This window comes from Crinia signifera, chromosome 6 (genome assembly GCF_055691185.1).
Source record: "Crinia signifera chromosome 6, ASM5569118v1, whole genome shotgun sequence".
NCBI classification, from domain to species: domain Eukaryota; kingdom Metazoa; phylum Chordata; class Amphibia; order Anura; family Myobatrachidae; genus Crinia; species Crinia signifera.
This window is the reverse complement of record NC_139222.1, coordinates 256,090,017-256,103,913: the sequence shown is the minus strand read 5'-3', so window position 1 is coordinate 256,103,913 and position 13,897 is coordinate 256,090,017. Positions and strand designations below refer to the sequence as shown.

At 44.6% G+C, this 13,897-nt stretch overlaps 1 protein-coding gene across 1 annotated transcript in view; it reads left to right on the top strand.

The window, feature by feature from the left end:
- Positions 1 to 13,897, top strand: part of LOC146009238 (alpha-2-macroglobulin-like) — a 138,227-nt gene that overhangs the window by 42,732 nt on the left and 81,598 nt on the right. Inside the window, exons 12-14 of the mRNA XM_083149400.1 lie at positions 3,589 to 3,807; positions 5,787 to 5,859; positions 11,595 to 11,740. Coding sequence (XP_083005526.1) covers positions 3,589 to 3,807; positions 5,787 to 5,859; positions 11,595 to 11,740 — 438 coding nt within the window. The remainder of the gene's footprint in view (positions 1 to 3,588; positions 3,808 to 5,786; positions 5,860 to 11,594; positions 11,741 to 13,897) is intronic.

Here is a 13,897-nt window from a genome sequence, read left to right as displayed (position 1 = left end):
CACAAAAACGGTGGTGCGCCCAGGAAAACTCTGGGTGACTCCATGTGAACGCAAGCAAATTTACGCTGCTTAGCAAGCCAACGTGAATCAGGTCCTTGGTTTGTCCAGATGCTTGCTCTTCTTTTGCATTACTTCTAACTCAAATTAAGGGGCCAATTCATCAAGTTTTTACATTCGCAGACTTAGCAGCACCCCTGGGCTTATACAACAGACAAAGCAACTCTTTTTTTTGTGGGGGCCCAAACACACCAATTATTTCAGCCACAGTTATGGCAGACCCTGTCGCTGGAATGGTTTGTTATACTCTGCATGTCCTCTTTATGTAGATGTATTTCATCTTGCACCTCTTTTTTTTGGTGGGGTCCAAACGAACCAATTATTTCAGTGGTGGCAGACCCTGTCGCTGAAATGATTGGTTTGTTAAACTGTGAGTGTCCTGTTAATACAACATAAGGGTGGGCCGGAGGACCCAAGGAAAATTCCATCTTGCACCTATTTTCTTTGCATTATGGCCCTTATTCTAGTTGACTCAGATGGATGAGTATTTCGGACAGCCACCAAGTGTTCTTAGCCCCGCCTACCGTACGTATCGCTCAAACCGTCCGAATGCGGTAAGATGACGAGCGAACGGGCCGCGAGTGGATGTTTCATGTGAACAACTCCCCCATCTCCAACTCCCCCATCCGGCTATGTCAGCTGTCCGCCCCCCACACGTGCGTCATGGCCGGATTGCCACATGTACGCCCAGAGTTTTCATGGGAACGCACATGAAACGCGGGGTGTACGCATATGGTAATGAGCCCAAACAGCCCTTCACGCCCCTCTCCACCCCCTGCTCGGATTGTTCCGACCGATCATTTTCTGCACCGAATTCAGCCGTGCGCGGCGTTCGCACATGCGCAGAAATGCCTCTGCACATGCGCAAACACAATACATTGGCCGTCTGACTGAACACGCAGTTGTCTGACTCAATCAGAATAAGGGCCTATGTGCTCTTTGGAGCGTTTTTTATTGAGGCTAATAATAGCATCGGAGCAAAAAAAAAAAATTCTGTGATTTTATCGGTTTTTATGGTTTAAAAAAATACAGATACAAAACACGAAACACGGAAGGGTGGTGTTTTTGAACAGATCCAGACCCAAAACTCGGCAGGAGATACAGAATCAAAGCACGAAAAGTGCATGGTGCACACCCCTACCAAAACATGTTTAGTTGTCTGTAGTCACATGCAAACACACCCTCGCTGACACACGGACGGATCTGGCGGCCAACGATATTGATTTTCTATCGATTGGTGCCGGGGTGCCAGGGAAGAATAGACGGTGCGGTGTGGGGGGGGGGTGTGTGGCCTCCTTTTCATCAGGCAGAAATAGACTTGCCTGCTAAGAGTATGCCACAGAGATCGCATCAGGATCAATTCAGCATTGAATGCAGCTGTACAGGTGAAATTCAGATTAACTTTCTATTCGATTTGGACTATACAGTCCAAGTGAAGAAAATGGGGGTCGTGTCGTTGAGCCACACCCCATCAGAATGAGGACAGGCACTTCCACAGAAGGCTCTGCATCTTTTTGAAAGCACCTGCACCTCTGGCGCAGCTGGTCCTACTGCCCATTCAAGATAAAGTTGGGAGATCTGGTCACAGACATGTGGGCGTGTGCGGGATCCATTATGGACAGAACAAATGGCTGGCAGTTTGTGGTGACATTGAGATTATTTTTGAATAAATGAAGGTACGGGGAGTTGTTCTTCATCTGGCAATGGGAATGAATGGGAGTTATTTGGATCTGATTACTTCTCTGCTAATTTGCAAAGCCATGTGATCAGATAGCCGCCTCCCCGCCAGAGTTAAATCCCGCCTTGTGTAAGCCTGCAAAAGGCTTGCGAAAATATCGCAGGTCTGCGATCAGCTGTAGATATCTCACTCACCATTCAATGATTTTGCCAATCTGTGTGTAACCCAGGACATACTCGGCCAGTGCAATAGAAACAGGCTGATAAGGGCCAAAGCTGATTCCGCACACCCTACCTGGTCATGCCTGCGTTTTTCCTGATCCACCCAGGCAGTTTCCTGTCAATCAACTTGTGAACGGCCAGCGATTAAAAAAACAGACACTGGATTTTATCAATTGATGGCCTTGCACATGCGCAATACAATCTATATGCCATACTTGCCTACCTGATTCTCTCCATGAGGAACAAAATGCTCTGTTCCTGGACTTCCCTGGTAATGTATGATTGCCATCACCTGTGGTGAAACACCTTTCTTATCAATTACCTAGCTCACAACAGGTGATGGCAATCCTACATTACCAGGGAAGTCCAGGAACAGAGCATTTTGTCCCTCATGGAGAGGGTCAGGTTGCAGTGGTGGTTTTTACCTATGGGCTGCAGGGCTGCAGCCCCCTCAGGTAAAATCCACTACAGTTCTCTGACAGTGAAGCCAAATGCAGTCAATGAAACTGCTTTGGCTTCACTGTGACTGGCAGTGACTTCCTATTGGAAGTCCAACCTGCCAGCCACCCAAGGCAGTCCCATTGGGAGGTGTTACTTACCTCCGGGAAGTCTCTACATGGGCTGCTAAGTGACAGTCCATAAAAACCAGGTTCCACACATGTGCAGCTAGAGGAGGATATTCAGTCAACAGCAGCCCATAGAGGCTGGGGGTCAGCGCATGCGGAGTAGCGAAGAAGCTAATGCACATGCGCCAGCCCCGCATTGAGGACCGGGATTGGCAGGGGGAACCACAAGCACATCCGCAGTGGAGAGGGGGCGTATCGCGGCAGCCTCCCTCCTCCACAGAGGTATGAGCCGCCGCTGTCGTGTAGGCAAGTATGCCGTATGCATGTTCAGCAATTCATTACTTATTATGCCTGTGAAATTGCAGCCCAGTGATTAGGGGGGAGATTCTCTAAAGGAAAAATGTGGAAAAACCCTGTTATATGGGTTTTTAAGGAATTGTGGGATTCTCTAAACCACCCCCCCCCCCGCCGGGTTATCGCGACGGGGATGCATCACCAGCAAAAGCTGGTGATGCCCCATAGAAGCCTATGAGCTTCTACCGCACCGACCCCCGCTGCCCCGCACCAACCTCCCCCCCTCACCTGTGTCAGGGCAGCAAAGAGCTGTGCTGCCCGGACCTGTGACCTCCTCCTCCCTGCACTGTAATCCTCTTCCGTGTGCAGGGAGGAGGAGGTGTGGCCGCCCGGCAGCAGCAGCAGCATCCATGCCGGGTAAGGGAGGGAGGGGGAGCCGCCGGGACCCACTGCACATCGCCGGCCAGATCGCAAAGGACAACTGTTAACGCAAGAGCTGTCCTTTGCCATAATTATCACATATGTTACAGCATATGCAATAATTATCTCCGCGGTAGTCGGCGATGTGCGGCGGACCAGGGGAGCGGATGTTACAGCGTTCCGCCCTAGGTCTGAAAAACCTCCAATGTCTCCAGCATGTTGTCCTTTAAAGGAGCTGATTAATATCAGCAAGAATTTATATTGCAAAGAGTGTGATTTTATATTATAGTATTTCTAACTAATTGCAAAAATGTACAGGTGGTTTCATTCTTTTTATGTGTTCTACCCTCAGGCAAAGATGGCATCACATGAGGATGATGAGGATGTAGATAGGCATCACATGGCAGAAATGTATCTGGTCTCCTTATACTCTGAGAGTCACAGTTTTCTGAATATACCTGTAGAAACAGATCCAGAGAAAATTCCTTGTGACTCCGATCTGTCAGCGACTGTGGAATACGATATCAAGAGCCGGGATCCTAAATCTGATCATGTCACGTTCTTCTACTATGTAAGTATTCTTACACAATGCTAATTCCTATCCTTACTAGGAGCAATTGGAGATTGTATATAATGAATCCTTGTTATCATTATTTTCTTGTTGGATTTCTTCTACAGTCCAACCAACACACTAGTGGTTAATTTACTAAATGTTGGTTTGAATCGATTTAGCTTTTTCTTTTTATGTGAAAAGGATGCAATTTATCTGATTGCAAATTTACTAAGGAGTAGGACCAGGGCTGCCATTATAAATTGTGGGGCCCGCGACTGACAAAATATACAAAACATATAGAACATGTGGGTGGAGCTAAATCAGGGGTGTGGCATAAATTGGTGCATAATAAACCAGTTTAAAAAAAAAACATTGTCAAAGCTTGGGCTGTCAAACATCTGTATATATGTCTAGTGTCCCTTTGTGTGTCTCCGAAACACCGCCATCAGTTGGCAGCAGGTGAAACTACATCTCTTTCTCTCTCACACATGCAAAAACACAGAGGCAATCACAAGGTAGCAGACTAGATTTCAAAGCATTTTCTTGGAGTGGGGTTACTAGTATATTATATTTATATATAATAACATTTTGTGTTTACATCACCAGCATATACTGTAATGTTGGTACTGAATTTTTGTTAAAGTAGAGTTTTTAATATAAGAATTAGCTTAAAATAGGGCTCAATCACAAATGCCAAAAATGTGTTTTATAACAAAGTATAGAAATATAACAAAACAAGAATGGGTCGCATCAAGGGGAACTGCCAGAGGAACTCTGGGACCTGTTGTCTCTTTTCCTACATCTCGCAGTAACTCTTGCAGAAAGTAGCTCACCGATACCAGAGGCAAAGTTTCAAGAGTTGCAGAGCTTAGTACATTCTGCAAAAAAGCAGCCCCCATAGATAGGGCTGTCAAGAGCAAGGATGGGCCTGGTTAATGGAGGTGTGGCCAAATTGAGTGAGGTGTGGACAAGTCCCTTTGCAATAAAAATGTCAAAAAAATCTAGGGAAAAGCAGGTCACCACTCACCGCAAAAGGAGACATTTTGTGCATGCTTCACATGGATGTCTCCCTGGGAATTGGGGACACCAAAATGCTAGCTATTACACAGTGATAGGATCAAGTGCTGCAGTGTGGCTTTATCCTGCAACAATTGGCTTCTATCACTGAGGAGGAGCCAGTACTGTATCCAGGGGTAGACCCAGCATCTCAGGGGATGCTGGACATTAGGCCACAGTGAAAAATACAAAGTTGTAGATACAGAAACACTATAGGTGCCAAAATGTGTCCATTTGCCTCCTTATTAATCAAAAGCTCATGGGTATGTATAGCAGCAGGAAGTAAGCCAGTGGAGGGATCTTGATGTTCTAGGCCAGGGTTGGCCAAACCAGTCCTCGAGGTCTACCAACAGTTTATGTTTTCCAGGCCACCTGTGGATTGGTAGAATATATTGATTAAGAATTAATGCAGCACATGTTTAAAAATGTGACAGTTAGTAATGATGACTACACTTGTGCGCCAACTAGGTTGTCTGCAAAACAGGAACTAACTGCTGGTAGATCTCGAGGACCGGTTTGGCCAGCCCTGTTCTAGGCCAAATGGTGTACCAACTATTTATACATCATTGCAGACCTTTCATAGAAACAGTATTCTCCAATGAAACTGGCCTCTTTCAGCAGTTTATTGTCACACTGCATGGATTGTTCAGACATTGTTGGGGCCTTCATATTCACCAGAATTCATTCCAGAAGAACATCTGTGGTTATGGTTGCATTAACAAAACTGATTTTTGGTAAAATCACCTCGCAATGTACAGGAGTTAGATAACATTAGATCATGTCCAGGTAGAAGATTCCACACACCAAATTTGGAGAGTCCATTCCTCAGCAGCAACTTCGACTTAGCCAGGTATTTCAGATGTGTATATTTTGCACTTGTCTACTATTATTATGTTAGGTTTGTATTAGGAAGTAATAACTTTCTCTGATTGCTTCCACAGGTGATATCTAAATATGGAATCAGTTCATACAACGAACATAAATTAGACCTTAAAGAGCAAGTTAATCACCCAAGTGAGTATCCTATATCCTATGTACATTACATAAGATTTCACTGATCTGTGTTTTAATTACCATTGCAGACATTTATTTGAGTAGTGCAGGGCTCCTCAAACTATTTTTCTCTGGGACCCAATCAGACAATAAAAATAATTACAGGACGCCAGCAAGTTACGGTCATCACATCACATGTGTAGTCAGCAGACAGCACATGCATGGCAGCATTGTGGAGGCACAGAGTGATGGGAGGAGTCTGATATACCATAACCCATCACATCACATGTGTAGGCAGCAGACAGCACATACATGGCAGTATTGTGGAGGCACAGAGTGATGGGAGGAGTCTGATATACCATAACCCATCACATCACATGTGTAGTAAGCAGACAGCACATACATGGCAGCATTGTGGAGGCACAGAGTGATGGGAGGAGTCTAATATACCATAACCCATCACATCACATGTGTAGGCAGCAGACAGCACATACATGGCAGCATTGTGGAGGCAGAGAGTGACAGGAGGAGTCTGATATACCATAACCCATCACATCACATGTGTAGGCAGCAGACAGCACATACATGGCAGCATTGTGGAGGCAGAGAGTGACGGGAGGAGTCTGATATACCATAACCCATCACATCACATGTGTAGTCAGCAGACAGCACATGCATGGAGTCCAAAATATCAGACAATTCAACAGATTTTTCATACTCCTTGAATCACTGAATGAGATTAGAAAAGTCATCAGCCTGATGGCCAGCAACATTGCGACCCCATGCTGAGAAGGTCAGGACCCACAGTTTGAAAACTGCTGGAGTAGTCCAAGGCTGACTGATTAAGAAGACTAATGGTTACAGAAAATAACAAATGCTGTATGATCCGGGCCTAGGGCTCTCTCCTCCTCCACTGCTCCTTTCCTCTCTTCAATGATTTCTATCCACACTCCCTCCTGTCCTCTTCTCTCCACCGCCGACTGACCTCTCACCTAATCAACTCCTCCCACTCCCGTGTCCAAGACTTCTCTCGCGCTGCCCCCCTGCACTGGAACAACCTCCCACCACCCATCAGGCTTTCTGATTCCCTTACCTCCTTCAAGCGCTCCCTCAAAACCCACTTCTTCCGACTAGCCTATCCCTCCTCCTCCTAACCTCTTTTGCTCCTCCTATCCTCCCTACCCCTCCATCTGTTCCCATCCGTTCCTAATAATCCTATTGTTTTTCGTTTGTCCACCCACCTCCTTTTAGTCTGTTTACTCTTATGAGTAGGGCCCTCCTTCCTCACGTACTCACCCTACCTTTTTACCTCACCAGTGCTCCTGCCCTCTTCTTCCCTTACTCTACTTCATCTTCAGTCTCCTCGACAATTTCGACACCTACTTAGGAACTGATGCTGATTTTAGTTCTACCAGCTATACCCCTATTTATGCTGTATTTTATCAACACACCCTGTACGTTACCTTGTCATTTGTTTTTTGTTTGCTATGTATGGCGCTGCGGACACTTTGTGGCGCCTTATAAATAAACGTACTACTACTACTACTTCTAGGGTACCCATACACCCATACAGCTTTCCTTGTGACTGAGTGACCATGTGTGCCATGATTAACAAAAAAGAAAAATACATTGTGAGAATTGGTGTTGGAGAGAGTGTAGCATTGCCATGTAATATCATTTTGAATGACAGTGCTGTAGGTCATATATTATGCTACATGTACTGTAAAAGCAATTCAGCAGCTATGAGTGATTTCAGTACATGAAGTAGGTCTTAGCTCATACTTGCCTACCCTCCTTATTTTTTGGGTAGTCTCCCACGGCCCCTGAAGAATAGGCAGCTCCCTGGTGAATCGGGCTGGGCTGTATGTTACTCACTGGTAATCACGGAAGACGCAGTATATAGGCAGCAGTGGAAAACTGAGGGGGGTTTCCAAATGTAATCCAAATTCTCCCTCTCTGCATTGGAGTAAGAACGGGAATCGAGGGGAATGGTAAAAGCCCTAAAAATTTGACTTTTTATACACTGGATACTGTATGAAATAGGGTATTAATATTTAACAGAACAGATGGTCTATAGCTGGGGTAGCCAACTCCAGTCCTCGAGAACTACCAACAGTTAATGCTTTCCAGATCTCCTCACAGAGGGGCAGATTTATTAAGCTTGGTGAAGTGATAAAGTGTCTGGTTTTTATCACCGGCCAATCAGCTCCTAAATGTGAAGTTACAGGCTTGGTTTGAAAAAATGACAGGTAGGAGCTGATTGGCCGGTGACAAAACCAAGACACTTTATCACTTCATCAAGCTTAATACATCTGCACCAGAATTACAAGTGAAGTAATTAGCTCCACCTGTGGATCTTTTAAAATGTGTTAGTTAGTAATGAGTGAACCTTTGCAGCAGCTAGGTTGTCTGGAAAAATGTGAACTGTTGGTAGCTCTTGATGACTGGAGTTGGCTATCACTGGTCTATAAAAGAATCTGTTTCAAACATTGAAATAAAATAAGTGGTCAGGAAAAGGTTAAACGTGTCATGATAAATAAATACACAATCAAAATAGAACCAGTACTGCACTTTCTAAGCTCACAATCGTCCACTTCATGGTAAGGCTCCTGTCTCTTTCTCCTGGCAGCTGCTCTCCATTGTGAGGGCTCAGATCCACACATACAGTAGATGTGTTAGAAAAAGCTGCTCTGCTCTGTCCCTGACACTGCATGATGTGGTGGCAGATCTATTGATCATATTATATACCAGTGCTATTGTTGTCATATTTTAAGGCACTTGCTAAGAGGAGGGGGGTTTCCGGGCAAACACCACCCCCCCTGTGATTGCCTATGGGCAGCAATAAATGAAGGAATAACAGCATTTAGCCCTGCCTCCTCACCGCAAAACCATGAATGGGTTTCCCTATGTTGGGGCAGAGCCTAAAAATTTGATTATTTGCCCTATGGCATCTCTTCTCTTGGCTTCTCTCAGAGAGGACACTTACAAAGTGGATAAGTATGAGTTAGCTTCAACAAGATAAGAAAATAAAAGCACACAACCACCATCAGATACTCTCAACTTTTGCAGGGTATAACTATATATGCATGAAAACACAGCCTTCTGGGAAAGCTACAGTTTTTGCTTATTTTATATAATAAAGAAGAATTCCTGGTAAATCAGGATTCTGCTGTAATTTACCAAAGCTGATTGCCTGTTCACACAGCAGGATGTGCCAATATGTCTTTAGAAATATCAGCCATCGGCATTGTTGCACATAATTGATTATCTATCATAAATGATCACCTGTGTTTATGGAAAACTGACTGCACTGAATGCCTTGTTCTTTAGTAACATTAACATTATAAGTTACGGTACTTGTTTCCTAGCACGGCGCCCATCGGGGTTGATCGCATGCCTTAAGTTAAGGTACTTAAGGCATGCGATCGACACGATGGACACGATTTTCTGTCAATTACCAGCTTTAATTGCCGGTAAAGAGAAAAACGCATTGATCACGTCCATCGCGGACCACCCGCGATGCGACCGACGCGATCAACGCGATTTTACATAGAAAACAATGGGAAATGGGCCAATATGGCCAATTTCTCATTGTATATGCCCCCTCATAGGTATTAAGTATGTTTAATTCCCCCCCATTGTTAACGCCACCACACTATTGACACCAACCCAAAGCGTGGCGAGCGCAGCAAGGCCGCGAGGGGCGGCGGTACGTGTCCTCCGACCTTTTCATACCCCCACTATCCACGTCGGCGTGGAGTTGATTTTATAAAGCCCGAAGCATGAAGAGTGCAGCAAGCCCCGCGAGGGGACGCGTATATCTGTGAAGTTATGCGCTGCGCTCGCCACGCTTCGGGCTCGGTGGCTCGCTGCGCTCGCCACTCTTTATAGAATCAACTCTACGCCGACATGGATAGTGGGGGAATGAAAAGGTCGTAGGACGCGTACTGCCGCCACTCACGGGCTCACTGTGCTCGCCACGCTTCGGGTTGGCATCAATAGTGGGGTGGCGTTAACAATGGAGGGCCATTTCACCCATCAGGGGGGGTTTGCAATTAAAATGGGGGGTTTGGGGGCTTTTTACATTGAAATCAATGTAAAATTGGGTCTCAGGGACGCGATTTTTGCGGCCGCGATCAATACAATCAAAATCGCGGGTGCCGTGCTAGGAAACAAGTACCTAAGTTACTAAATGGCTGATTGTAAACTTTGGCCATTTCATAGCAAATTGGAGGTGGTGAAATCATAAACTCACCATCGGGTATCCCCAGGCCCACACTTTACAATTAACACACTAAACCGTAACTTAAACCTTAACTTAAATAACTTAACCTAAAATAAAGACACGGACACAAAGTGCTGGCGTTTCAAAAAGAATGTCAAATGTATTTTTAAAAATTAAACTATGTGACTATAAATGGCGGCGGTACTAAAGAACGGTCACTAGAGGAAAAGTGGGGTTAAAGATCACTACACATACACACCATCGCTGTTGATCACTCTCCCTGGTCATCCACCCAGGCAGGTGGTGTGGCCATCCCCCGTGCAGAAGCATGGCCCATGACAATCGATGTCAAGGGAGAGTGCACCCCATTATCTACACACACACAGAGTTCTTAAAGGATGAACGTTCTTTACCGCCACCGAAGAAGAGAAATAGGGAAGGGTGCGTGGGGCTTCGCAGGACAGAGGGAGATCACTTCTAGCATGTGATCTTTCCTACCCTGCCTAAATCCCTCCCCCTGCTTTGATAGGCCTTATGCCCATCTTCATTATCATATCACATGACTAGCTACAAAGTGCAGCCTGCAGGAACCCATCAGTGGTTTATGCTCCCTCATTGCATTTGTGTTTCTTTAGCGCCTCCTGTGGAATTTTTAAAATGTTTCAGTTATTGATAAGTACACCTGTGCACCTGCCAACCCCAACTGTTGGGGGACCCTGAGAACTGAGTTTAGGAAACACTGTTTTAGACCATAGTAATAATAGAATATAGGGCCTAATTCAGACTTGATCGCAGGGCAAATTTGTTCTCAAAATGGGAAAAACCATTTGCACTGCAGTTGCGGCAGATGTAACATGTGCAGAGAGATTTTGGTGGGGTGTGTTCAAACTGAAACCGATATTGCAGTGTAAGAATTAAGCAGTCATCTGCCCCACCTGCAGTGCACATGGTTTTGCCCATTTTGAGAACAAATTTGGGTACTTATATGTTAGTTGGGCGCCCACTAAGCTATTTGCTTAGTTTTCCGCATCCGCTTTCCACTCTTTGTACTAGGTGGCTCGCTGCGCTCGTCACACTATATAAAATCAACTCCATGCCGACATGGATAGTGGGGGTATGAGCGTACTAACTATAGTGGGTGCCCAACTAACATATAAGTACCTACATTTGTCCTGCGGTCAGGTCTAAATTAGGCCCATATACCTCAGTTTTATGAAGTGGTGGTTTTGAAAATCATTATATATTAGGTGCAGCAATAAATAAGCAAGCATAAATATAAAACAAAAAGAAAACACAATCACACAATCACACTACAAGCACGCACACAAAAAACCTCCACACAGAACTAAAATAAAAGTGTCAAAAAAACCACACATCAAAGAGACAAATACATAAGAAACTATATTATTAGTAATTCACTTTCTAATCTTTCACACAGCAGGATGTGCCAATATGTCTTTAGAAATATCAGCCATCGGCATTGTTCTTTCTCAATATTGTGTCTAATTAATATGTTTTACTTTGTTTACAGCGATACACGGGTCATTCCCTCTAAATATCCATGTAGATAGAAATTTGGCTCCAGCTTTTGCAATCTTAAGTTTCACTATATTGCCCAATGGAGAAAATGTTGTAGGTAGAGCAGAATACAAAGTTTCAGACTGTTTCAAGAACAAGGTGAGTACAATAAACATACAGTATACAAAACCAGAATGCAACATACAGATGGAGCCGCTCTCATTAGAGCGGCTCCTGGCGATAGAATTGCCATGCTCCATTCCCCCCCACTCTGCTAGAGTCCAACAGAAGGGGGTGCGCACGCACGAGATGCTTGCGTGTCCCATTCTGTTGGAGGACCTGCAGCCATCTGCCCGTCTCCCCCGCTCGTTGCCCGCTCGATATTGCTCCCTGCCTGTCTCCCTGAAGCGTAAATGGGCAGGGAAGCACCCGGTCCCCACCGCTGAGTGAGTGCGACGCGTGAGCGAGTAAGCCACTCGCGCGTCCCTATTCACACCCCTGACAGCACCAGACAGCGCTATGGATATGTCGCGCTGGTGGGCTGGCTGAGGCTGGCTCCATCTGTAAATAAGTGATTTTAAATGTATTAAAAAGTCGCTTGGTGTTGGTGGCAGGAGAAGAGATAATTCCCCCACTAGTGCCGCTTACACACATAACGCCCCCAGTAGTGCCCCTTACACACAAATTGCCCCCACTAGTGCCGCTTAGACACACAATTCCCCCAGTATTTCTGCTTCAATAAATTACATTATATTTTATTTATATGGTGCCACAATGGATTTGCTCTGTCTTACATAGTACCAGGGGAGGCTCCAGAGGTGGGGCTGCAGCACAATTTGAAATTCAAAGGGGAGAAACACCAACTGCCATTCCAAACTGACTCACTGGCAGTGGGTATGGCTCCCCTATTTTATTTTTGAACTGTGCTGCAGTCCACTCCTCTGGAACCACCACACGTACCACATAAACAGAAGTAGTGCAAACAAAACAAGTAAACAAGGTGCAAAATACTAAAGCATACTGTACCTCCCTACTGTCCCAATTACAGCAGGACAGTCCCGCTAATTGGACAATGTCCTGCTGTCCCACCCACTGGTCTCATTACCCCACAAGCGTAAGTTGGGGAGACATTTGGGAGAAGTGATCACCGCTGCTCTACTCACAATGGCATTTTACTGCCATTTACACATAATGCTCCTAGTAGTGCCATTTATATAAATAATGCCCTCACTAGTTCCGATTACACACATAACCCCCAGTAGTGCCCCTTACACATAGTTTATTTATTTACAGTTTCTTATATAGTGCAGCAAATTCCATTGCTCTTTACAATACAAAACAGTGATAAAACAAACTGGGTAGTTACAAACCAACAAGGAGGTAGGAGGGCCCTGCTCGCAAGTTTACAATCTATAGGGATAATAGGAGGGATACATAAGGATAGGATTCCATAGCATGACAGTGAAAAACCAGATTGCAAGACAGTCCTGAAGTTATGTGATTAGATATGACTGCTAATGACTGTTATGTGGGGATTCTGGAATATCATAAGCTTGACTGAAGAGGTGTGTTTTCAGGGAACGCTTGAAACTTTGGAGACTAGAGGAAAGTCTTAATGTGCATGGCAGTAAAATTGTGAATGCGATCTAGTAATGAGTGTGGATGCGAGATGCAGATCTTGTACAGAACGGAGAGGTCTGGTGGGGATATATTTTTAGATAAGCGAAAAGATATATGGTTGGTGTAATAAGTTTAATGGCCTTGTATGTGAGTAGAAGTATTGAATACAGTAAAAAACAACCAATGGAGGAACTGACAGAGCGGATCAACAGACATAGAACATCTATCTAGAAAGATCAGCCTCGCAACTGCATTCAAAATGGATTGTAGTGGTGAGTTTTTTCTTTAGAAGGCCGGTAAGGAGGCTATTGCAATAATCAATGCGTGAGATAATGAGTGCATGTATTAGAGTTTTTGCAGTGTCTTGTGTAAGATACAAATACATTTTGGATACAGTACTGTATGTTTTTTAGATGTATGTAACATGAGACAGATTGAATGTGAGGACTAGGATTGATTGTTGTGTTTTCAACAGTAATAGAGATATCAGGTTGGTAACTACTATTGGCTGGTGGGAATATAAGTCATTCTGTTTTGGAAATGTTGAGTTTTAGGTGGTAAGATGACATCCAAGATGAAATGCCAGAAAGGCATTCAGAGACACAGAGCAATACTGATGGCATCAATTCAGCAGAGGATAGATAGATAGATATATAGGTATCATCAGCGTATAAATAATACTGAAAACCAAAATAG